At 42.5% G+C, this 27,864-nt stretch overlaps 1 protein-coding gene and 2 long non-coding RNA genes across 3 annotated transcripts; 1 reads left to right on the top strand and 2 right to left on the bottom strand.

The window, feature by feature from the left end:
- The first annotated feature begins 436 nt into the window (after positions 1-436).
- On the top strand, positions 437-20,559 carry LOC125314258. The gene is made up of 3 exons (XR_007197818.1): positions 437-447; positions 2,138-2,139; positions 20,391-20,559. It is a non-coding gene; the product is annotated as an uncharacterized LOC125314258 (long non-coding RNA).
- Positions 13,537-16,971, bottom strand: LOC125314256 (elongation factor-like GTPase 1). The gene is made up of 2 exons (XM_048276159.1): positions 16,955-16,971; positions 13,537-16,859 (listed from the first exon to the last, which is right to left on the bottom strand). The coding sequence occupies exon 2, from the start codon at positions 16,668-16,670 to the stop codon at positions 13,578-13,580; it is 3,093 nt and encodes a 1,030-aa protein (XP_048132116.1). The 5' UTR covers positions 16,671-16,859; positions 16,955-16,971; the 3' UTR covers positions 13,537-13,577.
- LOC125314257 lies at positions 20,395-20,725 on the bottom strand. The gene is made up of 2 exons (XR_007197817.1): positions 20,687-20,725; positions 20,395-20,600 (listed from the first exon to the last, which is right to left on the bottom strand). It is a non-coding gene; the product is annotated as an uncharacterized LOC125314257 (long non-coding RNA).
- Positions 20,726-27,864: the final 7,139 nt, after the last annotated feature.

Below are 27,864 nucleotides of genomic sequence, written 5' to 3'. Positions count from 1 at the left end.
TCCTTTTTCCCCCTTCTACGTGCTCTCTCTCTTCCCCCTTCTCTCTTTCACATGAGCACTCTCTCTCCACCTCACATCACCCTCTCTCTCCTCCCCCAACCCCACGACGGAACCCCCTCCTCTTCTTTCCTTCTTCTTCTTCTTCTTCTTCTTCTCCTTCTTCTTCGCTGGTATTCTATTTGGAGCGAGAAGAACCCCCACCCAATGCCTTCCTCTACTGCTACTTCGCCCGACCGACGCCACCACCGCTCGCGCTATCGCCGCGCCGCCATAGCTCCGCCTCGTGTCGCCACTGCTGCTAGTCTGATCCCAATCCGTGAGCCAGCATCACCTCGCCGCCCCGCCAGCCATGAACCACCTCCACCTCTACCACACCGCCCGACCTCCAACTCAGCTCACTGGTCGCATCCGCGGGCTGCTGCAACCAATAAACCCGCGACCTCCGAAGTCAACCTCATCTTTGCCTCTATTCACTCGATGTCGAGCCACCCTGTCAGACCCGCGACCCATCTGTTGAGCCGAGCCCGGGAAACCCAGCCCACTTATCTTGTGTGTCCAGTCGCGCCGCCCTCCGTCCTCTTCGCCCAGCCACCACCGAATCGTGCCTCCACCACCAGCCCAGCAGACTTGAGGCCGTATCGAGACCCAACCTGAGACCTCCAGCCCCGTTTTCCTTCGACCGTGAGCCGCCGATAGCCACTTGAACCCGACTCCGGCCACCCCTTCGAACCGGTCCGATCTCCTTTGTTTGTGCCACCCAAACAACCCACCGAGCCGCCATACCGCCACCGTGAGCTGTCGAGACCTCGTCGCCATCTCGAGAGCGTGCCGCTGAAGTTGCTAGCCGTGAACAGTACCTGCGTAAATAGTGTCAGTGAACAGTGCTCGTGAACAGTGCCGGTGAACAGTGCTTGTGAACAGTATCCGTGAACAATGCCGATGAACAGTACATCCCGTGAACAGTAACCATGACCCGAAACCGACTCGACACCGACCCCCGATTTTTGGGTGAGTTAAACCCCTAAACCCCGATTGGGACGCTAATTGCGCTCAGTAATAGTTAATTAGCGTAGTTAGCAACTTAGAGTGTTTAGGTAGATTAATTGTGGTCGAATTATATAGAAATTGAGTTTAAGATAAATGACTACAATTATTTAAGATAGTCTACTTGTTGGATCGTTTGTGGCTAATTGGTGAGTAGGCTGGACTGTTTGTTTGGGCAACGATTGCCGGTGTGTAATTACGAGCGAGCGATAGGACAGAGCTGAGTGGACGCTTGATTGTTGGTTGGATTGCACCGTTGATAGTTCAATTTTATGAAATTGGATCGGTATGTATCGTCGGATTTGTGGAGCATGTATGGCTATTTATCCCGATTGTTGCTTGCCCGGATATTGTGATTGGATTGTTGGATGTTATAGGTGAAAATTGTGGGTGTCGGTCCCACATTTTCTAAATGCAAAGTCCGGTGGATAATCTGTGCATTCATGCGAACCGAGTGAAATCAAACTACATATTTTAACATGAAAACGGCCTGGTGTCAAGTCTTTGATCATGACTGCATGAGCATATGGCTAAGTGTAAAGATAAGAATTTAGGCGATTGTTGTCGGATGGGCTTGAGTGGTCACTTAATGGTTGTTCCTTACATGATCATGCCGTGTCGATCGGAAGTACGGGACTTGTCGGATGCGCGTCAATCCGTGTCGCCGGAGTTGATCGGATGCTTGATCGCAACTTGTGATGAAACAACACTCCTTTTGGAATGCACCGCTATGTCGTGCCGTGTCGATCGAATTACACTTTGGTATAGTAGTCGCCGTCGTTGAAGTAATGAGATGATACCTGGTCCCGCCAGTAGAGCACCAACTATCTAGAATGCTAGGCACCAACTGTCTAGTATGCCGGGCCATATGACCTCATATGTTAATAATTGGACTTCGTGTGGTGTCCCATGTATGCAAGATGATGTGATGCCTCGCCAGTGGTTTATCTATTGTAACTGTTAATTGGAGTCAAGCATTGCATTATGCGTGGTCAAGACTCGGTAAGTTTGTATGTGGTTAAAATATCTGCTCTTGGATGATATGACTATTTATTAGGATGTACGAGCGAATCAACGCCCTAGCCAGGCTTAGGCGTTGACTCACGGAGATTTTATATCTTAACCTATCGTTATTAAACATTTTTCAAACCCTGAACCATAGAGAAGTGGAAGTGGACGTGGACCTTAGGGGAGTAGTTGGGGAGTCGTGTTAATTTTGACCTGGTATCTCCGAGGGTAGTAGAAAGTGGCTCGAAGAATGGGCTTGTAGATATTTCACTTCTTTGGGGTTAACAAAGATAATTAAATACAAGGTAGTATTTGCTATACTGTCGTGATTTGATTGATGTGATATCCCGCTTATCTATCCCCGTTGATTGAATTGGTATCCGGAAGTTGCACGTTCCGCATGCGTCTAATAAAAGATAAAAAAAAAAGAGAGAGTAAGGGATAGGTCGATGACGTGCCTGGGACGTCATCATTTATAACTCGAGGCATTTTGGTAGGGATACTGCGGGCCCGAGGATCGGCGCGTGGCATGTTCCATCATAGGTGATGTGGAGCTTTTCCCAAATCGCTTTTGACAAGGAACAATCTGCAATACGTTTGTATTTAATGGGAGATAATGCACTGTAAAATGAATAAATGATTTAGCATATAGAGCATCTCTCTTGGCTAATTTAGTGGCGATTAGAGCAACAGTGGGAGTAATATTGGTGTTGTCCATGCATTTGTTCCGCTTGAAGTGTTTGCGGTCAGATTAACGCCTCCTTGGGCAACGTCTCGGATCTACGGGTCTTGGCATCCGATATATGCCTTGAATTTATTTTGTCAATCACTGTATTCCTTTCCTTTGAAGTAAGATGGTCTATTTTGCTTCCACCTTCAATCCATGTGGGAGAAAAGTTGCTAGCCATGAAGATCATTAGCTTAGAAGCAATAACACTTAAAAAAAATGAACACTAGGCTCTGATTCCAATTGTTGAGGCTAGTGATATTACCTAGATGGGGATGAATAGGTGATTTTAAGGATTTTAAGAAAGTTAATGTGAAATGTAAACGAGAATACTCGGAACTTAGTTCGGATGATGATAGCTAGTTTGTACAACGATATTCCGAGATACAATGCTTTGCACAATTCGACTATCACAAGAACCAATCAAAGAGAGTAAGAGAAAGACAAAGAGAATGTGCACATAGGATTTACAAGTGGTTCGGCTTTGTTCAACCCTACATCAACTTCTTCACGTTGGCGTACCGATCGGCTGGATTCACTAGTAAATAACTCGAGAGGTTTAAAATATGATGAGTAGACTTCAATGATCTTTTCACTTGTGTGCTCTCCTCTAAGTATTACAGTGTAGGATCAAAGGTGAAGGACGTGAGGCTCTCTTAATCTTGGAATTTTGAATTCTTTTCCCTCGCATCGTTTGTTCTTCGACCTTGAAGCGTTTTTTTATGCTCCTCCATCTCCAACTGACCATTGCAAGATCTCTAGAGGATCGATGTCCAAAACTTTCCGGTTTGGACGAGACCGTATACAAAGGATTTCGTAGCTATTGAGAATGACAAAAGGAAAGAAAACCTTTTTGGATCAAATCGCCCATACAATTGTGATCTTGAGTTTCCATAGATAGATTGCTTCATTAGGTGAGTCATCCTTGTCTCTGTTAATCCGCATCCTTGATTGATCTTTGTAATTGAGGATCTTCTAGTAAGAATCCAGCTTGATCCGATAGCCATTGTGATGATGTAATATATCAATTAAATTATCTTAAATATATCTCTTTATAATCCGGTCGTTGCTCGTGAAATACTTTTCTCGGAGCTTGAGTGTTATTCTAACATCCGAGATCCTCGCTCAACATCTATGGTCGATACAACGTCCGAGTCGCTTAGAGCATCGTCCGAACCTTTTTTTCCATATTCAATTTTGTGTAATCCATACCTATGGATAATTTGCAAAACAAGTATTTCATTGCATTAACTTAGATTTAAGAGATCATGGATCGTTTTGTCAACTTTAAAATAAGCGGGGGTTTTTTCTCAACAGCAGTACCTCGGACCCCAAAGTGTTTTTTGCAATGTAGCTGCACTGGCTCCAAGCTTCAAAGGATAAAACTCAGCAAACTCATTAATAGTAAAGCCCCACTCGTCCAGTGCACAAATACCACACTATAACAACGTTCTCTTTTAGGCCTTTCAACCAATCATTATGGCCTTGGAGAGCAGCTTTAGCTCTCGGAAGCTAAAATGCTCTAAATATTTGCCTCTATGATTCAAGGAAAGATTATAGTTGTGGAAGGGCTCTCATATAAAGAGTGACTTTTTCGCTTTTTCTACTAATGTAGTGTTTAAATACCAGGTCCCGAGTTAGATTGGATAGCCGGACGGAAAATCGAATTAGTGGTTGTGGAAAGGGACTGAAGATACTTTCTATACAGACTCAAGAGAATCTTTGAATCCTCGGTATTCAATAACAATCGATGTAAAATTGGGTCACTCTACTAGGTGTTCCGCCCGTAGCTTCTTGAGCCACGATGGTCTTGCTGGCACAGAAAAAAAAAAAGCAAAGAAAAAAAATGAGAAAAATAAAAAATAAGAAAATAATAATGAATTGGAAAAAATTAAAATAAATATTATTTAAAATTGTCCATGTCAGCACAACTTGTGCCACGTAAGAAAGCCAATGGTCACATCAACAATTTCTAAATGAAATTGGCCAAGCGGACTCAATTTGCAAAATATGAATGTTTATGACTCAATTGATAAAATTAAAAAGTTTATGACCGAATTGGTAAAAGTGTAATAAGTTTAAAATTTTTTGGGCAATAAAAATTTGGGTGCTTGGAATGAGAAACATGTTGCAAATCGATGCAAGAGGCAACATGATTGGAAGGGATTCCTTCAGAGTAAAACAAAGAGACAAAGAGATTCCACTAGTTCCGCGATAGGGAAAGGGCAGAATTCCTGTGGTGGAAATTCCACTTGACAACCTTCGACAAATCACTTTCGATTGACGTCCGCGAGCCGTTCTTGTTGTCCCACTACGAACATCCCCATAAAGCCAAACTTTTCAGTCTTTGTGAGGTCTCACCATCAAAGTTGGAGAAAGAAGAAGGAAAAATCTTGGTGGTGAGTACAGATGCTGTGCCCACATTTATGGGATGTAAGTCCCATTCTTTCGGAATAATTATCAGAACAGTCCTAAATTTATTATAGTTATGAGAATTCAGTTCTAAATCTTTTTTTTTATAATCAATTCAGTCCTAAGCTTTTTGCGGTTGTGTCAATTTAGTCCATTTAGCTGGCCGACGCTAACGTGGTAAGTTTTTAATAATATTTTCGAATTTCTCAATTAATTTTTTTCTTTCTTTGCCTTCTTTGCTTTCTGTTTATTTGTGGCCGGCGAGGGTCGTGGCCCTCGCCCAGCCTCACCCACTGGGCAAGCCACGCGAGGTAAATTCCCAAGCTACTGGAAACCACCTAAAGATCGCACCTTTAATGTGAATATCGATGGGACTTCTGTACGTGAAGTAACGGAAGCGTCGACAAATATGTGGTTGATTCAGCTGTAGGAGTTTTTGTAACTCCAAGTGTATCGGATCATCAGTCCAGGTAAAAAGCCGATGATGCAGCCACGCCGATTTTGCTCCTCCGGGTGAGCACATTTCAAACTTCCCCGAGAAAAATAAGACTGTTTCAAGCAAAGCAACAAAAGCATGAAGATCAACAGAATAACCTCAGAACAAGTGGAGATAAGTAACTACAATTAGGGCCTTTACACGTACAAAAACATCATTCCTCAGTCATTCTTGATCCAAAAAGACTTCAGTGTCATAATGCATGACAGATGAGTAGTAAATCATAGCCCAAAAGAGAGATATAACCGGGAAGAGAGACTGTACTGCACTGTACTGTACCAATTAGGGGTGTCAATGGTTCGATTCGATTCGATTATTCAAATAACTGAACTGAACTAAACCATTAAGGAATATGCCTGAACCGAACCGAATTCCGTCGAACCTGAACCGAACCGAATTGAAAAACTCAGTTTGGTTCAGTTCGGTTCGGTTCGGTTTTCGGTTCTGTTATTTATTTATTTTTTATTTATTTGTATTTTTGCTCTTCACTTTTCATGAAGATGGTTTCTAAAAATTCCATCAAACACCTAAATTTCACAAGGGGCTTCGGGAGCGTGGTTCCCAAATGGAGCCTGACTTGCATGAGAATTCAATTATACAAAAAATATTTTATTTAATAAGGTACTCGATCTCCCTTGTATATGAACCAACAATTTGACCGATCGAATTTCTTCACGGAAAAACCAAACTGGAGATATGAATGTAACGCCTGAATGCCAGAGCAGAAAAATTATACAGAAGTTCAAATTGCCCTAAAGTTACTTGAATTAGATAAATAGCAAGCAAACATTCCAGACTCAAAATTGTTTGCAAGTCAAAAGATACATGTCCAAACAGAAGAGCGGGAAATAGGTACATTCTGAGCTACTCCAATAAAACTCCTTGACCTGTCGACTTGGGAAGAATCCTTGCAATGTACAGGTCATGACAGAAAAAAAATTTCGACCATCCTAAGTGGGCACCCAACAGAAGGAGCCATAATTAATCGGATCTCTCCAGCCTTGCAGCATCCAGTTGCCGTCAACATCAAGCACAAAATCCTTCCATGCTTTCATCTTACCCCTGAACAACTTCATGAGGTCTTGGTCCACAGGAAATGCCTTAATTCGAAGTCTTGCTTACAGTAGAATGATTCAAAGTCTTTCACTGCAAAAACCATTACAAATCCCATAGTGAGTAAACGCAGGTTCATCAAAGATTATAGACGATGCCCTACAAAGTCAATCTCGGATTTCCTCCTAACTAAACTAAACCGCTCTAAGACAATCGCAGCTTTGCTAGGAGTCCATATAGCTTCGCTGCAAGTGTGGTGTTATGCCAAAGAATCAATGAGGAAAAGTTTCGCACAAGCTCTTTCCTGATCATAAAATCCCAGAGTCTGTGGAAGGATCCCTAGGGATGGAGTCAACAAGAAGATGATGTGAAAATCCCCACTCAAGCTGCCAACAGCCACGAGAAAGATGAAGTTAGCATCAAGCAAAAGGTGTGTTTACCACCATAATAAGTTTTGCTTACAGTAAAATGACCACCTAAAAAAATAGTCAACTATTTAGCAATACGATATAACCTAGGCAAAAGGAAAACCGACATGTCAAGGCTTTTCAGAATCACAATAACCACAAAAAAAAAAAAGCAATTAGAATAGCAATGAGAGAGAATGCTAGAATGAAAACATCTGCCCCACGATAACTCAAAGGTCTTAGTCTGTTGTAATCCCCATAAAGATTCTAAGGCAGCATTCAGGATCTGCAAGCAGGGTCCATGAAATACAATTTCATAGATAGCATAGCTAATTTTTTACCCAAAATATCCTCAATGCATCGAACAACAAACATGCACAGCAGCAACTTCCAAATTTAGACAAGCCATGAGACACAATCCCACCCCCACTGATACCACGTCAGATCAGTAGAAAGAACATGAGCAGTAATTGTTTGATGCTTTTGCTCTCCAGGCAAAAGCCCTTGTAAGAGGCGGCAGCATCGCAGACTTTGCGGACCCCAGGTTCGAGGGCAAATACTCTGCAGAGGCATTTAATATTACACTTCAGCTGGCACTCTCATGCACTGGCCTGAAGCAACAAAGGCCATCCATGGAGCAAGTTGTCGTAAAGTTGGAGGAAGCCCTAGAAATATCAATCAAAGAAAAAGCTTCTTCTCCTGAGCTGACCCCCGAATGGCCTTCTAGTTCAACAGAGTGAAGGAGAAGTCCTTGCATGTTTCGACGGTTTCTTGAAGGATTAGCAGATAATGTTTTTGTTAACTAATTTCAGTAAGGAACACCCTTCATCCATTTGACTGACACATATACATCCTTGTATAGATTTTTATGATCAGAGTACATGTTACCAAACCTTTTTATCAAAAGCCGCAGTCCCTGAAACTAGTGTCTGCAAGAATCATAACTACCTTCATTTTTCTTTGATCTATAAAAAGAAGTGTTTGACAAACTTTCCATCTTTTATACAATGCTTATTTTCTTGCTCATTAGATTTCTGCTCCTCCAGTGCTTCACTCTGTCACGACTGTATCTAGTCAAAAAGGTTAATTTCTCATGAATGCCCGAGGGAATTGTCGCATATTTCAGGGATTTTCTGTACTCATCAGCCATATACTACCAGTCATGTAACATGTTATCCCCATACAGGGGGGCTGACCCGCAAGCTGATGATTCAATCAGGACCCAAAGTTTCCAAAAATCGAAATTAAGCAGATCTAAACCCTAACCCTAACCTATCAAGGACGTGGGGGAGGGGGATATCGCTGTTCCTCTCCGCTGCTGCTCAAAATATGTATAAATTAAAATTAGGTCAAATCCCCCCAAGCAAATCCCAGATGACAACACAGAGAGAGAGAAGATCCGGACCCTGAATTGATCCGGGCAACTAGCAGCAAGTGCAGAACAAAACCTTGACCCACTAGAGATTTGGGTGTGGTGGGGAAGAAATCAACAACTATCCAGACAAGAACAGATTAACAACACAAGAAATATTCCCCTCCCCTGCGACAAAAAGAAATGGAGAAATCAAAGGAAACCCTAGAAGCGCACCCGCTGTCACCAAGAACGACGATCTTGAGCACTGTTCGCCTGCCTGCGACACCAAGATACAAAGACAAACTGATGTCGTCCTCTTGCACGTGTGTCCGAACGAGAGAGAGTATGATGGAGATTGGAGAGTAGGCTCGTTCGAATGCGATGGAGATTGGAGAGTGCGATGGAGATTCGATGGAGATTGGAGAGTGCGATGGAGATTGAAGAGTGGGCGTTGGAGACGAAGACGACCGGACGAGAGACGCGAGATGAGAGACCTAAATTGATTTTTCAGAAGCCATCGTCATTTTACTTTTGGGCTGCTATCGTCGTTTTACTTTTTGGGCTTTTCATAGATCCACGTTCACTAATTGAATCGAACTGTACCCAAACTGAAAATATCTGAACTGGAAATTTTTTTTTGGTTTTTTCTGCTATCTGAACCAAAAACTGAACTGAACTGAAAATATGTGAAATTTCAGTTCAGTTCAGTTCAATTCAATTTTTGGTTCAGTTTGTGGTGCAGTTTTGACACCCCTAGTACCAATGGTAGGACAAGGATCATGAACAGAGTTAGAGATGAAGCTGAGAAGAAGGCTGCTCTTGCCAACACCCGAATCCCCAATCGCCAATATCTTGTTCGAGTGATCAAAGCTATTGTTTTCCTCTACGGCAAGAGACAGTGGAAGAGGTTGGAGTGAAGCGAATGTCTTGTGGATGACGATTCCTCCAAGTTTTGGAGAGCATGAGCATAACCTCCACCGGCAAATTGCAAAGACACACAGATTACCAACTGTTCTAAAAGCTTAAGTCGCTTAGACGAAAGTCTTCTTGCTCTAATACCACGTGAGATTTTGTTGGACTACCGCTAACTGTTCTAAAAACTTAAGTCGTTAGATGAAGGCGTGATTTAATATTTAATTACTCTAACAGTATGTTTGATTGTTCGAACGGTTTTTCCATTTTTCTTGATCCCTCTCCCAAGTGTTTTTTGCTGGCTTGGGTCCACGTGCCTCTCTCGCAGGGCGCCGATGGCGGTCATACCACGGACGCGCATGCACGCGCCGTTTGTTTGGCTTTTAATGGCTTGTCCAATTGTTAATCAAGATTGATTTATGAGGTGACAACGTCAAAAGGGAAGATACGCATACTTTTGTTTTTCCTATTTTCTCAAACTTTCGATTAAAGCTTGGTATAGAATATCTAGGTAATGACTCCATAAGAGATACAATGAATTTTATTTATTTATTTTTTGACAAAGAGAACCAATGAATTAACTCAGGCAAAATTTATATTATTATGATTTCTAAACTTGATGGAGTAGGCTCTGGCCCTGCTGCTCGGGAACTACGGGGTCGTCCCCGCCGTGCCCGTAGTGTTCATCGGCGGGAAGCTGATCATGGCCTCCCCACATCAACGGGACGCTGGTGCTGCTACTCAATGAAGCCGGTGCACTCTGGCTTTAAATTCAAGCGCTTAGTCGTGGATCAAACCCAAAAAAAGAAAAAAAGACAAAGACAAGAGTAAGATTATAAAAAACAGAGAAAAGAAAAGATGTGGGGGAAGGAGTGGGTTACGAGTTTATGTGACGTTGTCTTCTTCTCTCCATAGTGTTTCGTTTCATAGTATTGGCTAATGAAACACAAGCTTGTCCATGCATGACTTTATTACATGTTCGACTCCTCTCCATATGTTGTGTCATGTCCCGTCTCGTACTTTCGGATTTTTGATGACGACATTCTTTGCGCAACCCGTCGGTGCAAATTTCTATTAAAAATTGAACAAATGATTACGCAAACTAATCCCTAAAACTGCGGAAGAAATCTTTTGTGTCTTAATGTGGCTCGAATAAACTCGTTTAAATTGAGAGAGATCAATCCATACAGTAATCATTATTTACGGTCGTATTTATACATACATGCCCTGTCCCGCTAATTAGGTGTAAAGTATAACAGATAATTTATGTTGTGCCAATCATCTTCGAGTCCAAGCTCTTGATTTGATGCAGGTTGATACCTACAAAAGTCATTTCAAATTATTCTACGAACGAGGTCTTGCCACGTCGACACACGAAGGAGCATCGTCCGACCAGGCTTTCGTGCAGCGAATAATGATGCCTGCGGTTTTGCCTGCCATTTAGACCGGATCCTTAAGAAGCTTGAAAATCATGAGAGAAATTGATGAATTTTAGTTAATGACGAGGGGAGATTGGTCCCGTGCTAGCAACTTTTTTTTTTTTTTTCGGACGCCATTATAAGAGTCTTGTACACATGTGATCCGAAGCGCCAGGTTAGAAGCGCTCGTACACGTACGCTGTTCGATTGCTCGAGGCCATTGGTGCAAATCATGATTGTGATTAATTGATTTCTAACGTGTAGGTTTCCCATAAAGCGATCGACATGTGTCCGTTATATCCGTAATTCCTTCTTTCGCAAAGAACGTATATTCTTGAAAAATAATCGGTGTTTGAAAATGGAGTTTATTGCGAGTTTATCAGCGATTTATCAGAAAAATTAGTTTTAGGAAATTTTCTCGGAACATGTATTTCTCAAAGGGGAATTTGGCGGGTGGTTGGAGAGAAATTGAGGGAGAGGTGGACATGAGAAAATATGGATCTAATTAAACTGCCAGGGCCTCAATTTTCTTTAAATTCTCATGGGCCTATGTACCAGTTCCATGTGGCCCAGCTTTAATCTGTAGTTTTGAACAGGGGAGAAAATTCAGCTTTGAAGGGCCCATCAAGCTACAAGCAATAGCAATTGAATGGGCCCACCTAGAAGAAGGCCCAAGGAAGTTGGTCATGCCCACAATACACAAATATAAAGAAAGGACCCTGCTTCCAATTCGTGGGTTACAAATTATTAACATCATTCGTACACGGAGTCAAAATCAAAGGTGAACGATGTCCTTGCAACCCGTAATCGAGCCGCGGTTAGAAGAATGGATGGCCCGTTTTTACAAAAAGATGAAAAGGAATGAACCAAACAAATTTGTAGTCACCACCTAGCATCCGATGCTTTTGATTGACCGTCCGATCGGAAGGCGGATGCTTCTTGCCGGCCATATTGACACAGGAAGTGTGCAGGTTGCCGATCAAACCACAAACGAGCCCATCCTCACTCGTGATTAGTTCACGGAAACTCAAGCCGATCAAAACTCGCACAAGAGCGAGAGAGACGGCTCGAATAGGGGGACGATTCTTGTCCATGCACATCGCAATAAGAGAGCGAGCAGCCTATGTGTCTCTTATGGTGTTGCCAGTCACGATTCCTTCCGAGGTGTTTAGGAAAATTCAGTGTTGTTCTAATTTATCTTTGACTCTGGATCATTGTTGTACTTAATTTGGATTGTGGACAATCTCTCGATTTGCTAAGACGCAAAAGCAGGACATACATTCTAGGATAGAAACTTTGGACATGAATGTGCTCAGCGGAGGCGCAAAATCGGCATGGCCGCATGGCCGCATCGTCGGCTTTTTACCCGGACGGATGATCTGATGCGTTTTCAGTAAGAAAAACTCCTACAGCTGAATCAAACACAGATTTCTCGGCGTTTCCGCTGCTTCACGTACAGAAGTCCCGTCAATATTCACCTTAAAGGTGCAATCTTTAGGGGGCTTCCTGTGGCGTGGGAATTCATCTTTGTCGATTCCAGGTCTGCTAGCAAACAGAGACACGAATGCAGCAAGCTTCGATTCACTTTTTGCAGAAATTTGAGTATTGCAGCACAACTCTTTAGAGCAGCAGGAGTCAAAATGATGCCGATTGTCCAATTTGACACAACATCCTAACTCCAAAAGGGTCAACAGAATAGATGCCAATTGCAGTTGACCGAGGCAATCCGCCATTCCCTTTGCTATAATCAAACAAGCAAATCCTTATGGGGTTGCCTTCGCATGAAGACTGACATCTCAAGAAGCTCGTGAACATCCCAAACTCTTTTCTCTGTGCCTGGATAAAACTGTTTTTGCAGTCAATATAAAACCAAGAGATTGAATAAGAGAAACCGACTTTGTACACTTCTAAAAGTAGAAAAAATTGCCCACTGTCGTTGAAACTCTCAGAAAGAAATACCTTGTGCTGAATAGGGATTATAACATGATCTGCCCAATCTGCTGTGTCCATGAAATGGTAGTGCCAATGCAACCTTCTTTAAGCAACTTGTTTGTTAATCTGCTAACATAAATGCATCTGGAATCACTGAGGAAAGCATAATCTACATGCGAATAAACCATTGAATTTGCAAGCATTCCACTTCTACGTACCAGCCGAAAAAAGAAGAAATCGTTTGCCTGACATTGAAGCATGGCCACTTTCGTCGAACCAAATGACTCCAACTACTTTCTGCAGGATCATGTCAAACCTTACCCTACAGTCTAATCCTTCTTTTGTCTAAATTCACTAATTCACAGTCTTTGTAACAGGAAGCGTTGTCGCATATCACTACTCAACCAAACGGATCGTTCGATGCATAAAATTGACACGGCTGTCGATAGTTACTTTGGCCTTGTTACAATTCACTTGACAATATGATTCACTCAATCTAACCGATGCGGATAATTTATATGATAGAACACCCGACTGGGAAAAAGCTTTTTCGATTTGACATATGTCGACATCATAAATCAGATAACGAACTAATAGGAACGTATTAGATGGACTATGTTTTTGCGCGCGAGCTCCTCAGCACCGCGTAGGGGTCCACCTTTTTGAAGGCAAAATGTCCTCGTGAACGACTTTAATTGGAGAAATGAGGAAAGAAAGAGCCAATTAATTCAGCTAAAATAAAAATTCAATTTCATATATTCCAGCATTTCCAACTATCAGTTAATATCATGAACATGTTTTTGTTTGAGAATGTCTACACTTTTCGAGCCAGGGTCCTCTGCTTCGTTGCATGCTGAACAACCTTTTCCTCCACAGGAAGGCCTTTCCGCCGCCTCACGGCATCGATCAGCTTTCTCGCTGTATTCGGAAGCACGCTAGAGCCATCTCCAAACTCCTCAATTTCCTCTTCAGTTTTGGGCACAAAGAAAGGATCCTCAGGAAGCGCTTCCCAGTGACTAAGTACAAGCAGAGCACTGGCAGCTCCACCTGTCCATCTCCTTAGCTCATCTGCGAAACCAAAGCTTTCAGCAACCGGAACATATGCGTGGACCGTGAATAACGATGACCCTTCCTGCATTTCCTCCTTCAGAACATGAGCCCTTCTCCTACCCAAAACAGCATACAGTGATCCCAAGTGTTCAGTCGGAGTGTTTAACTCGCAGAAATACATGGCTTCCACAAGTCGGGGTTTATTCCGGAGAACTGCTGCTCTACAGGCATCTTTGACTGCCGCCATAACTTGCCCAGTGAAGATGCCATGCTGCTCAGGCTGTTGATTATTTTCAGGTTCATCAGATTTTCCCGCCAAAGGAGAAATATAGGCCTCAACAGCAAAAGCTAAGCCCCACATTGGTTCATCACACAAGGGGCCAGATGATGTAGCCAGTTGAAAGCCAGATATAATGCCACTCTCAAGACTCTTTGCTTCATCATACAATCCTTGATTGGATTCTACAAATTGCTGTGCAGCTATATCATCACAATCAGCAGTATCCAGAAAGCCTAATCTCTCAGATACATAGGCCGACCCTCGAACGAGAACAGCTTCATCAGAAATCATTTTCTTGGAGTCTGGAGTGAAGAGTATATTTGGACCAACATGCCTAGGCCCAAGTGACCAAATCCTCCTAAGGAACTTGAGCCACTTTGCTCTACATTTATCAGCACGATCCTCGTCATTCACAGCTGCTGAGCTGATCTCACTATCTATCGCATCTATTATACGTTTCTTAAGTGCTTCAGTTGGATTTTCCTCTTCCTTCGTTCCTGATTGCTGTGTTTCCAATATTTTACTGCTCGGTCCTTGCTTACCACCTATAACATCCCCAAGGAGGTCAGCACTCTCGTCAAGCACCTTAGTTAGTGCAGGTGGCAGTTTCATGACTTGCACTGAGATATTACACCGTCCATTTGGCGTAGTCTTCTCAACATAATCTGAGCCCTTAGATAGCGACTTCAGGTTTTCTAATGGATTGGATAGATCACCCTCAATAGTCTCTTTATAGGAAACGAGGGGTGGTGAGACTTCTAATCTTACCTTAGCGAACCTCTCCTTCAAATCCTTTATGCATCTCTCTAGATGAACCTCTCCTGCAGCAGAAAGCACATGTTCACCTCTAACAGAAACACTGACTTCCACAAATGGGTCTGCTCGGTTCAGAAGCCTCAATCCTCTCATAAGGGCACCCATATCCGCTGGGTCTGACGGCTCAATTGCCACCCGGAGGGTTGGAGCAACTTGGAAAGCCATGCTTGAGAAAGGCCAACAGTTCAGAGTGGATGAAAGAGTCGCACTTTTCAATATATGCTGACCAAGGCCACGGATGGCTACAATATTCCCAGCCTTTGCAGAAGAAACGGGTTTTAAGCCTTGACCCATCATCAAGTACAAGGAATGCAAGTGAGCTACCTGCACATGCTTTTGCATGGATTCTCCCTTGAGGGGATCATACAAAGCCGAAAGCACAAAAACTCTCTGCCCCGAAGAAAACTCCCCGCTAAAAATCCTAGCAAATGCAAGAAAGCACTCATCTGATTCTCCACCTGGACCTTCATCATTTGAACTGTTCAACACCTCCCCTTGTGGACCTCTTTGAGGTAGCATTTTCACCGGGACAGCAAACATCTTGGATACAAAAGCAACACATGGTGCGTCGGGACTACCATTACAACTCTCAACAGATCTTCTAACAATCTCTGCCTCTGCAAGCACGTCTAAGTCAACTCCGCTATCTAAAACTTCTCTCTTTGGAAGCAATCGTGAGACGCGAAATGATTGCGCGGCAATTGGATCCGGCATACACCTAACAACCATGGATAAAATTGCATCAGAAAGAGGAAGCCAGCGACTCATTATAGCTTGCAGCATTACTTTCGGATCCTTACTCTGGAGCTCCCGAGGTGGTATGGATAAATTAAACGATTTGATGAGCTTCTCAAGCGTCTCTTTCTCCCCATTAGGTTCTAGCGCTGCCTGGTAAACCTTCCAAAGTGGCTCCAGCACAAACTGGACAAACATGGGTTTAGCCTTATTGCTTCCACCACCTAGAGCCTTCTTACTGACTATCATCTTCGTTTTGTGGTTGTAGTACCTCGGACCCCAAAGTGCTTTCTGCAGCGCAGCTGCACTGGCTCCGAGCTTTGAAGCATAAAACTCAGCAAACTCGTTAATAGTAAATCCCCACCCATCTAATGCACACACAAATGCCACATTCCCTTTCTGGGGTTGAAAGGTATCCTCCTCATCATCTTCGATCAACTGCAGATTCTCGTCATCGACCTCACCGCCCATAGAACCTGCGAGCATCGAGTCCACGTCTGACAAGTACTTCTCTGACTTATAAGCGCTCACAATCCCGTTAACCTCGTGGACTATCCTCAACAACCTGTTATAAGCCTCCACGGGGCTCAACTTCAGCTCACAAATCAACCTATCAATTTTGTTGAGCACCAAGCATGGAGTGAGCTTTTCGATCCAAGCTTGGCGCAACACGGCATGGGTTTGAATATGGACGCCCTCTACTGCATCAACCAACACTAACGCCCCATCGCTCAATCGTGCGGCAGTCGACACTTCGCTACAGAAGTCCATGTGGCCAGGGGAGTCTATGAGATTAATCGAATAGTCCTTGTAGTTGAGAGCAATCGAAGAGCTCTTCATCGTAATAGCACGCCTCTGTTCCTCGTCTAAATAATCCATAAACCGAAGCTTACCTGCGAGTTTCGGGTGGAGCAATCCGCCGCCACAGGACGCGATCAAATGGTCGGCGAGGGTGGTCTTGCCATGATCGACATGAGCGAGTATGCATATATTCCGAACCTTCCTGGCATCATCAGAATCGCCCATCTCTTCTGCTTGCCCTCGAACCAACGTCAGAATCAAGAGGGCGAGCTCCTGCAAATTAGAAAATGAAGCCGAGGCGAGCCGAGGGCGTTCAGCAGCGAGCTTTAGCGGAAAGTTTCGAGGAGATGGAGTTGGCGGCGGAGGATCGAACTGATTTGATTTGGTTGGGCTGCTTCTCCTTCGTTAATCACCCTACACTGCTTTCAAAATGGAACATCTCAGCATGCAACTCGGAATCAACAGAAGGAACATCCTCAAACACCTGGAAGCCCCCCTAAAAATCAAACCTTTAAGCCGAACATAGACGGAGCCTTCTTACCCGGCTTGACGGAAGGCTCGGTCGCATGGATCTGTCGGGACTCTACCGCCGACGGCTAAACGGAGGGGCAAAGACGGTGGCTTGCGTCGCCGGCTACCATGGTCGAAGCTCTCGCCCTGGTCGGAGCTCGGAGGTGCAATCTCTCTCCCCCAACTTGAGAAGTCGCAGCCCTAGATTTTGGAGGATCTTCTCAGCTCGATGAAGTCCACAGAAAGAGGCCCTGTTTTGTTCACCGTTGAAGACCAGTATTGGAGCTTTAAAGTCTTTGGCCAAATGTATACTTTCTTAACTCATTTTGGAGGAATGGAATTGCATCTTTGACCAAATATAAATGGTATTTATCTATTTTTTTAATTCACTTTGGAGAGATAAATTGCATCTTAAATGCTTTTCAAAATCCTTTAACTCAAAGCACCTTTAGAGATAGTTTGGGTTAAAAAACTTTTGTGAAATGCAACTATTTTTTTTTTTATTTTAAATTTGTCACCTCCACTTCTTGCCACCTGCCCATCGCCATCCACCGCCACCCGCCGCCCGCCGCCGCCCACCTCAACCGCTGCCCGTCGCCGGCCACCCCCACCTGCCATTGCCGCCCGCCAGCCACCTCCCACCTCCGCTGCCACTAACCAACAATCGTTGAATGCCGCTTTTTTTTTTTCCAAAAAGTACAAATACTTTATGAAATTCATTTTTCATCAAACAACATTTACGTTAAAGTTGCTTTCCAAATGTGTTTTTAAAATATATTTTACCAAACACTACTTATATTTTGAAAAAAAGGCCTTTAGCCCAAAGGTATTTACATTTTCTTAAAATTCCTTAGCCGAATCTTGAACAAAACAGGGCCATAGATTGATTGTCGTTCTTTAATTGTAAAACCTTTAAAATAGGTGATAACGAATTTTTTTTATAAAAGAGTTCTAAAAAAATAATATGGAAAAAATAGAGTTACTTTGCTTCGTTAACTATAAAAACTTTTTTTCAACCAAAAAAAAAAACTATAAGACCTTTTCAGTAAAAAAAATATATAAAACCTTCAAATGTAAGTACAACGAATATATTTTATGAAAGAATCACGTGAAATTATCACAAATTATAAGTGGAGAATTCGTTTCTTGGGATTTTAAAACTGCCATTACAAAGAAATTGATAAATTTGAGGGAAGTGTTCTTGATGAATTTTTTTTTTCATTTTTCGGAACAGATCTAAGAATTCTCAGAAATTATAAGCCTTTTTGTTTCTACTCGCTAAATTAAATGAAAGAAATTATGCTCCTATAATAATTTTAAGGAAAAATTAAAAAAAAAATAGGTCCGAAGTGCTCTTATTTTCTCAAATAAAAGCTCAAAATGAACATTGTTTTAAATAAAATCCTAAAGTTGCATAACATGTTTTAAATAAAGGACTTGAAGTGGCCATGGAGTCTCAAAAAATGACCTGACCTAAAGGACATTTTCGTCATTTTCTCTTTTTGATTTTTTTCTTTTTTAAATTTTTTAAAAAATACACACACAAGGGGGAGGTGGTCGGCGCCCCAACACTGGTGAGGGGTCGGCAAAGGCGGGCACCTCAGCCTGTAGACCAAAGGCAAATGTTGGTTTTGGGGGGGAAGGGGGGGTAGCAACCCTCGTTCAAATCCTAGAGAGGGTCTACTGGCGCATGCCAAAGCGCTAGAGACCAACCTCCCCCGCCCCCTCATCCTTCCCCCAACAGAAAAGATTATTTATCTCAAAGAGCTCTACATAAAATCCTGAAAAAACACCAACCCCTTCCCTCCCCCTCTCTTTTTTGATAGTGCGGTGGTGTAATTGTGTGTGTGTGTTTTTTTTAAATTTTAAAAGAATCGAAAAAGTAAAATTGCTCATTCTAGGTAACAAGACTGGAAAATGAGAACGAGGCCAAGAGAGCTGAAGCTAGCAATTCGTGTTCTCTATTATTTTTAGGGAAAATTTCAAAAAAGGGCCCGAAGTGTTCTCGTTTTCTCAAATAAGGGCCTTGAGTGAACATCATTTCAAATAAAGGCCTGAAGTGCTCAAATAGTTTCAAATAAGGGCCTAGCTAAAGGACATTTTTGTCTTTTAATATTATGGCCTTTTCTTTTCTGTTTTTCTTTTTTTCTCCTCCCCTCCCCCATTGTTCATCATCTCTTCTGACTTGAATGCATGGTCGTCTTCATCTTCCATCTACCGACACACTCGGCGGGGAAAAGAGAGAGAGAGAGGGGTGGCTCGACCGCGGTAACCTGCGGGGTGTCCTCCCTGGCCCTCGCCTATCCGGAGCATGCCCTCAAGTCGAAGTCCGGCAACTCGGACGCCAGCATCCCCGATTACTTCGACGTCGTTGCGGGCACCGGCGTAGGCGGCATCTTTACCGCCATTCTCTTCTCCACAAAGGACCACAGCTGCCCCCTTTTTTGGGAAGACGACCCGTGGAAGTTACTCACCGACCCCGGCCGGAAGTTCTATCGCTCGCGACCCGTCTCCCACTCGGGCGAGTTCTTGCAGCGGCTCTTGCGGGGGGCTCCGCCAGATCCACGTCACGGAGATGGCTGCGTTGGAGAGGCTCGTGAGGGAGTCCTTCGGCGACGGGGCGGAGAGAGAGCCGCGTCTGAGGGACACGCTGAAGCCGGTCCCGGTGCCATGCTACGACCTGACGAGCTTGGCACCACTCCTGTTCTCGCGCGCAGACATGCTGGAGACGGACGGGTTCGACTTTCGGCTCTAGGAGGTGTACCGGGCCACGTTGGTGGAGCTTGGCGTCCCGGAGCCGTGCAGATGCTGTCGGTGGATGGGTGGACGCGGTGCGTGGCGGTGGGAGGGGCGCTGCTGATGAGCAACCCCATAGCCGGGGCGATCACGCACGTGCTGCACAACAAGCAGGAGTTCCCGTTCGTGCAAGGGATGGAGGACCTGTTGAGGAAGACGTGCTGGAGGAGATGATGAACGGGAGGGGGAGGGGAGGATAAAAAAATAAAAACAGAAAAGAAAAGGTCAAAAGATTAAAAGACAAAAATATCCTTCAACTAAGCCATTATTTGAAACGATTTGAGTACTTCGGGCCCTTATTTGAAACGAGATTCACTCAAGGCCCTTATTTGAGAAAACAAGACCACTTTGGGCCATTTTTTGAAAATTTCCCTTATTTTTATTGTTCAAATTTGGACCCAATGAATCTACGGCTGTCCAGCCATAAGAAACCATAAGAAAACAGAGAACAGAAACTTCAAACTTGACCAGATTTCGAGGCCTCAGAGTCTCCTACGTCGTTTGCAGATTGAAGCAGATTGAAGTGAGTGAAAGCGGGTATATAGCCCATAGTAATCTATGTAATAGACTTCAGTGCTTCCTTTCCTCGATAGGTTCCTTGATCCTTCTTCACCATTGTGAATGGTTGAAGCTTTGAAGTTAGCAAATTAAACTGGCTTGTTCATTTACAAAGAGCAGAGTACTACTATTTTCAAACCTTTTACCTATGAACAAAAGAGAGATCTACCCATGAAGCCTAAAATTTCACCGTTTTGTTGATTTACACTTAGCCGATACGCCGCTTCCATTGAGATACGGCTCGAAGGTTTTCATGACTTCCCCATACTGTGGCCTCTTGTAGTCCACAGCCTGTCAATGATTTCGTTTCGAAATATGCTGCCGAGACGAAAGCATTCTTAACAACGAATTAAACATGACAGTCATCAAAAGCGCACCTGCTCTATGACTTCTTCCGGCCTTTTGGCCATTTCCGCTCTGCAAACTCTGTGTCGGCTTCACCATTTGCTAAGTTGATCTCGCTGTCATCGTCTCTTGTCAGTCTCATGAGAAACCTGCCAATTAACCGAGTACATTCGACAGCTCAATCTGGAATTCAATCGACAGCAAACTCTGAAGTCATATATTCTCCTTTCACTTCAGCGCATCACATAGATCTAAGAAGATTGAGTGTAGTCATCTGAAGAGGGACAAAAGTCATGATTGGCAGCAATTAAACCACAAAATCATGAATGCGCCAATCAAATTCAAATGCTCTGTTTGGGCATTTTTCTTTCCTTTTTCACACTCTCTGTCTGTGTCAAGTTTTTGACTGGGTAAACCGACCGCCCAAGAAAAAAAACAGGACGACCTGTAAAACAGAAGCGATTCTTCAAGCCTGCGGGAAAGACGGCTCCAACAAGAATCACAAGACCCGAGAAGGGCAAAGAAAATACGTGCTTGGTACTAGGGGTGCGTAACCGAATCGGTTTTATCCCAGGGCTGCCATGAAAACAGGTTCAGTTCCCGATTTCTGACTGAAGACTCACTCGAGAATCCAACTTACTTGGCTGGTTTCGGAGCCGGTTTCATGGGATTACAAAAAGTAAAAATCCTAGTTTCTCTATTTCTAAACTCTAGGACTGTGTTTTCATTTAGTTAGAACTTTGAGCGATATTTTTATGAATGAATGGGAGATAGGTATAATGTATGTTCTATGTTACGTATTTAAATAATGTATGTTTTATGTTACGTATTTAAACTTTTATCGTTTGTAATTGTACGTGACTACATGTTCATCTTATAGATTGTTGCGTTTGGCGAGTAAAGATGTTTGTTGTCTATCTTTTACTTCGATTCATTTTAGTGCTCATATTATTTTGCTTTAAAAAAAAAACAAGAAAAGGAACCAAAAAAAGAAAAAGATTTTCGGGTAGACCATGGACCCGAACCATAAAAACAAGGTAGGTTTTAGAATCGGTTATAGGACAAACATGGTAAGTTCCAGATTTCAAAAGCTAGGAACCGGTTCTAATATAGTATGTTTTAGGTTCCATGTCTAGAAACTAGATACCTTAAAAACGATCACCTCCATTTTTATTATTTGCCTCCTCTAGTAGGTACACACTAAACTACACCACATTGCACAATTCGCAAGTCCTCTTTTCTTTGACCAAAGAAAGAAGTCCCCCTTTTCTTTCTTTCCTTCCGTATTCCTTAGAGGGTTTCTGTGGTGTCCCAGTCAGCCACCGGCTTATACTCACTAACCTCGTGCTCTTCTTTAATCTTTAATTATTATACAGAGTATTTGGTGAATGCGAAAGACTAAACTAAATTCGAACAGGGCGGACATACGAGCACAAGTGCATGTCAAGTCAAACGGTAGGCACACCTAGTAAGGGAGTATGGCCTTAGTAGGTTTCACTAACCATATAAGATATATATATATATATATATATATATATATATATTTATATAGCAATCAGTAAGATCATTCAGTAAATCTGCTCTCGAGTACTAGTCGAATATATCATAAGAGTGTGTGGCCTGAACTCCCTCCTATCATCCATATTCACAATCTCATAGTCCCCCGTCAAGCGGTGAAGTGCGATAGGACCTATCTATCCTGTTAAACCACGACAGTACACGGCATTGAACTCGGAAATAACCCTTGCGACCAGTGGTCCTTCATTCACATAAACTTGAGAGTGGGTCATCTTATAACGAATCCGTAAATGACTATTGGATCGGGATTTTGTATACCATTCTACACAGAGACTTATCCATAAGGGTTCCTCGTGAAAGTGTTGCTGTGCATGAATCGATGGATCTTGCATTCTAATAGTCTGAAAAACGTTTCAACCAATGGAGTGAGTATATAACCCAACGAGTATGATCACTAGGCCAAACGACTAAACCTTCTATAGAATTGTAAAAGTCCACCCGTCGTCAAATTCAAGACAATGCTGAACGTTAATTTTGTTTTTGGCTTTGAAATGAAATGACGGAGAAATGTATCTATGAGGAGTAAAATTCTTGGAAATTAAAGTGTAATGGAAATGTAGATGCATCTCTCTCCCACTCTTATCTTTTCCCTTTCTCCTTTCCCTTACTCCATGAGGACCGGCCTCCTCTGTTCTTCTTTCTCTTTCTTTTCTTTTGCTGGCCACTTCTCTGTTTTTTTCCCCCTCTTTTCATTAATGCATTGACAATACAACAGTATTTTGCTTTTTGGAGAACCAAGATACTAGCATACCACCCAGAAGAGAAGGTTCTCTCTCTATATTACTCTTTCTTCTCCGTGAAGAAAAGCTCCACCCTTTTCTTTTCGACCAATCTTTCTTGGCCAAGAATCCTCTGACTTTTTTTATGCCCAGATTTTCGTGTTCTCTGTTGGCCGTGAATTCCGGTCCCCGAATGCCGAGATTGATCCCTTTGTCAAGATTTCTCCTTTGCCTTTTTCTTCCGATTCCGACGTAGCTCTCTCTCTCTCTCGCTGTCAAATTTTTAACTGGGTTAACCGACCTGTAAAACAGAAGCGATTCTTCAAGACTGTGGGAAAGACGGCTCCAACGAGAATCGCAATACACGAGAAGGGCAAAGAAAATACGTGCTTGGTACTAGGGGTGCGTGACCGAATCGATTTTATCCGAAGGCTGCCATGAAAACAGGTTCAGTTCTCGATTTCCGACTGAAGACTCACTCAAGAATTGCACTTACTTGGCCGGTTTCGAAACCGGTTTCATGGGGTTACAAAATGTAAAAATCCTAGTTTCTCTATTTCTAAACCCTAGGATTGTGTTTTCAGGTAGTTAGAACTTGGAGCCATATTTTGATGGATGAATGAGGGATGGGTATAATGTATGTTTTATGTTACATATTTAAACTTTTTATCGTTTGTAATTGTACGTGGCTATGTGTGCATCTTATGGATTGTTGCTTTTGGCAAATATGGATGCTTGTTATCCATCTTTTACTTTGAATAGTTTTATTGCTCATACTATTTTGCTTTAAAAAAAGAAACTAGGAAAAGGAACAAAAAAATGAAACAAAAAAAGATTTTCAAGTAGTCCTAGTCCCTAACTGAAAAAACAAGGTAGGTTTTAGAACCAGTTTCAGGATAAACATGGTAGGTTTCAGGTTTCAAAAGCTGGGAGCAAGTTCCAGGTTTCAAAAGTCGGGATCTGATTCTAACATGATAGATTTTAGGTTTCATGTTTAGAAGCTAGACACCTTAAAAACGCTCACCTCCATTTTTATTATTCGTAGCTTTTTTGGGGTTGAAGATAAGGTACACACACTAAACTACACCACATTGCACAATTCGCAATTCCTCTTTTCTTTGACCGAAGAAAGAAGTCCCTTTTTCCTTTCTTTTCTTCCTTATTCGTTAGAGGGTCTCCTGCTAGAACAACATTACAATGCCCCAAAGGAGGTAAAGGATTTGGTTCTCTTCTTCAATTTTCCGCGATTCAATAAAAAAAAAAGGCGTATTTTTGCGAGATAGTCATATCTGGAGAATGCCATGATGTCGATAGTTTAGGGAAGAAATTATTGTATTTTTGCAACATAGTGCTATCATGATAATGTGTGTGCGTTTATATCGTAACATATTTTTGTCATACTTCCACTTGGTTTTTAGTATCTGATCAAAGTCGATATGTGAAACCATCAAATTTATAGGCTTAAGAAATGCTGAGACATGTCTCTTCAAGTTCCAATACGTCTTTCTTTAGTTCCTGTGCAGCACATTTATTTGCCTTAAAAGGTTACGTGTCTCTTCATTTCTCGTGTTTCTTCAATTCGGCTTTTCTTTGTCTTTTAAAGACGTATCTCTTCAGTTCCTACAGAAAGAACTCTTGAGTTTTCTCTTTGGTTCAATCTTTTATATGTGCCCGTTTCGATAAGTGTTCGACTAAATTTTGCTCCTATAATCCTAATACAAATGGGTTCAAGGTGTTGTTCCTTGGGAGGTATAGTTCCTGAGTTTGCATAGCATTGTTGTTGGCGGGAATTAATCGCCTTAGAGAGATTCGGTTACCTGTACCTTATCATGTGTTCAATTTTGTTTACAGTATGCAGGGCAAGGCTCTGTTCGAGGGTCTTCAGCGTTGGAAGGAGGAGGAAACCATCCAATATGTGTGTCACCATCTTTTGTTCTCTCCCACTTAGATTGGACTACATGCATGAAATGATCGAATACCATTAGCATGAGCCAACTACAAACACTATGCCCCTTGTTGTATGGCCAACGATCTTATCAAGTCCTTTAATCTTCAAGTACGCAAGGCACCTGCATGTCCAGGGACAAGCAAACGACACATAAAAGATGGTCTCTTCCGGATTCGGCAGGCAAAGGAGAACTTGGATCTTGAGAAATAAAGTTATGGAATGCTGCAGGCGTTCTAACAAAAGCACCGGATTCAGAGACCTCGTCGATTGAGGAACGAGCCATTCTTACTGTGAGCTGAGGAAGAAATCATGAGGGGAGCATTGGTTAGCAACAAAGTCAACGCATTATCATGCAATGCCATCATCGTCAGATTCAATCAGCAGATCAAGCGTGCGCCAAAAGGAAAAGATCAGCCAAAATTTTGTCAGCGAAGGAACTAACAGGGGGTATGGAAGCATCGCATTGTTTAAGCTGAACCCTATTGAACTAGAGGAAAAGAAATGCGTTAGAGAACGAAATCGAAGACACGACAGAAAGTTGGATGACACCTACAGGTCCTCCCAGCCTACTGAAGAAAATCTAACAAGCAAAGGCCCCATGATTCATGCAGTAAAACAACTTCACTCTACAGAGAAGTAGCAGAGCATTGCCATCCACAACCAAAATACAACAAAAGGAAAACAGGTATTTGTCCTGTAGAAGTACTGAAAATTGTCACACTGCTATACGGTGATTTAATCTGGAACAGCCTTCAAGAATGTTGGCTGGGTCCGCCTCTTGTTGGGCCCAGCTAGCAAATGAACCCAAAAAAAAAAAAAAAAAGTGCAAAAGACAAAAGACAAAAAGAAAAGAAACGGGCTATCTTCGTGAGTGCCCAACAAAACAGAGGGGAGAGAGAACGAAACAGGGGAGGAAGACTCTCGGCCACCGAAAGAAGAAGAAAACGAAGAAAAAAAAGGACGCAGCGATTCGTAGGTCGGAACTTGCTCAAATTTCGATATGTTGTTCGTGAAACTGAGAGCTACGAGTTGATTGATTTCGTTCGTTAAGATTCGTCTCCGAATTCTCCAATCGCGGTTAAGATTTTTATGCCCCATTTTGCATTGTTCCACCTTTGTGGTGATGAAATACTCTGGTAATGTTGATGTTGAACCTCTAATGCGTAACTAACGAAGAACTCCTTTGTGTACCTACTATTCTTAGTGATTAGTGGATGTTTTTGGGCCGTCCGTCGTTTTTCTCGTTTTGGATTTTCCACGTAAATCTTGATGTGTCGATTCCTTATCATTCCGCTATCAAATTTACTCATTGTGAGGTTGTTTTTTGCTGGACACATATTTTGTTGGTTGTTGCTGGATTAAGTCGGTATAGTTTTGAAGGGGGAGATATTGATCTTGGATTAGCTTAGTTTGTGACGAAGTGCTGCCCATTTCTCGCTCAATAAAGTGATATCAAAGCTAGTGTTGAGATTCCAGAGTAAAATGGAGGATACGAGCGGCACCGTGTTTAAGTTAAACGCCTCGAATTATCCCATATGGAAGTCTCGGATGGAAGACATGTTATATTGCAAAGATTTGTTTAATCCCATTGATGGTGATGAGGTTCAAGGAGACAAGGAAGACAAAGAGTAGGAGCGAATGAATCGGAAAACGATTGGGTTTATTCAACAATGAATTGACGATAGTGTGTTTCGCCATGTTGCTCAAGAAACGAAGGCAGATACTTTGTGGAAGAAACTACAATATCTCTATGAGAGGAGAATTCCACAAAAAAAAAAAAAAAAAAAACCTCTTCTAGTGAAAAGACTTGTGAATTTGAGATACAAAGAGGGAAGTAGCATGTCAAAGCATTTGAACCAATTAACAAATTTAGAGATTGACCTTAGTGATGAATTACAATTATGTCTATTGCTTGGTACTCTTCCTAATAGTTGGGACACCTTGGTTGTGGCATCGGCTCCTTACGGTGTGCTTTCTATAAGCAAAGAAAGCTTGTTCAATGAAGAAACAAGGAGAAAAGACTTGAATTATGCTTCTAAATCGGAGGCACTTGTCGTAGAAAATAAGGCGAGAAGTCAATTAAGAAAGTTTCAAAGTAATGATAAGGCAAGTCAAGAGGAAGATTGAAGTCAAGGCTAAGGAAAAGTGTAAAGTGTTACAATTGTGGCAAAATTGGATATTATGCTAAGGAGTGCTGGCTACCAAAGAGAGATACATTCCACGATAGAAAATGCAGATAAAAAGAAAGAAGAGAAATAGGTGACAGCAGCTGTTGCATCCGATGGTAATATTGTGTTCATTTGTGACGATGGTTGTGTAAATCTTACATGCCAAGATTTTAGGTGGGTTGTTGATTTTGTATTTTCTTTTCATGTCATCTCATTGTCATGTCCTAACTCTCAAGCTTGCAACATCTCTACCAAATTGCCACAAGTCATAAAGGATAACATCTTAGGCATGTTATAGATATGTTATCGACCCATCCTTTTAACTTTTATTACGCAAGCAAAAACATACAACTCTCGGACAAAATATCAAACAGGGATAGAAAAGTAGGAAAGCAGCACAATCATTCAACCAAAAGACATTTTTCAATTCCTTAATATGAATAGATGATTGTTAACCCTATGGAGCTGCCAGCCTATACAACCCCATTCTTCAAGACGGCTCTCTAAGACTACCAAAAAGATACCGTGGTCGGGAATTGTTAATCTCTCATCTACTCCCAAAAGAGGGGCTATATCACCCTCGACCCGAGCATCAACAGGGCTTTCAAAAAGGGGATTGTCACACGCCTAGGACAAAGACTCCTAGCCAGAAAAGAATGTGGCCATGGAGGGCTCGGACTCCATGTCGAACTCGGGATCCACTATCTCCCCGTCAGGTGTATCCGAATCCATCGGATCTTAGCGGGGACGTGAGGAGTCGGGTTAGGTGGACCCCGAAATCCACGAAGCAGGCCGAA

Source organism: Rhodamnia argentea, chromosome 3 (genome assembly GCF_020921035.1).
Source record: "Rhodamnia argentea isolate NSW1041297 chromosome 3, ASM2092103v1, whole genome shotgun sequence".
In the NCBI taxonomy this organism is placed as follows: Eukaryota; Viridiplantae; Streptophyta; class Magnoliopsida; order Myrtales; family Myrtaceae; genus Rhodamnia; species Rhodamnia argentea.
This window is presented reverse-complemented; position numbering and strand designations above follow the sequence as displayed.

Bases quoted from the DNA above. Each gene is read 5' to 3' on its own strand.
- LOC125314256 (XM_048276159.1), bottom strand. From the start codon at position 16,670: ATGGGCGATTCTGATGATGCCAGGAAGGTTCGGAATATATGCATACTC.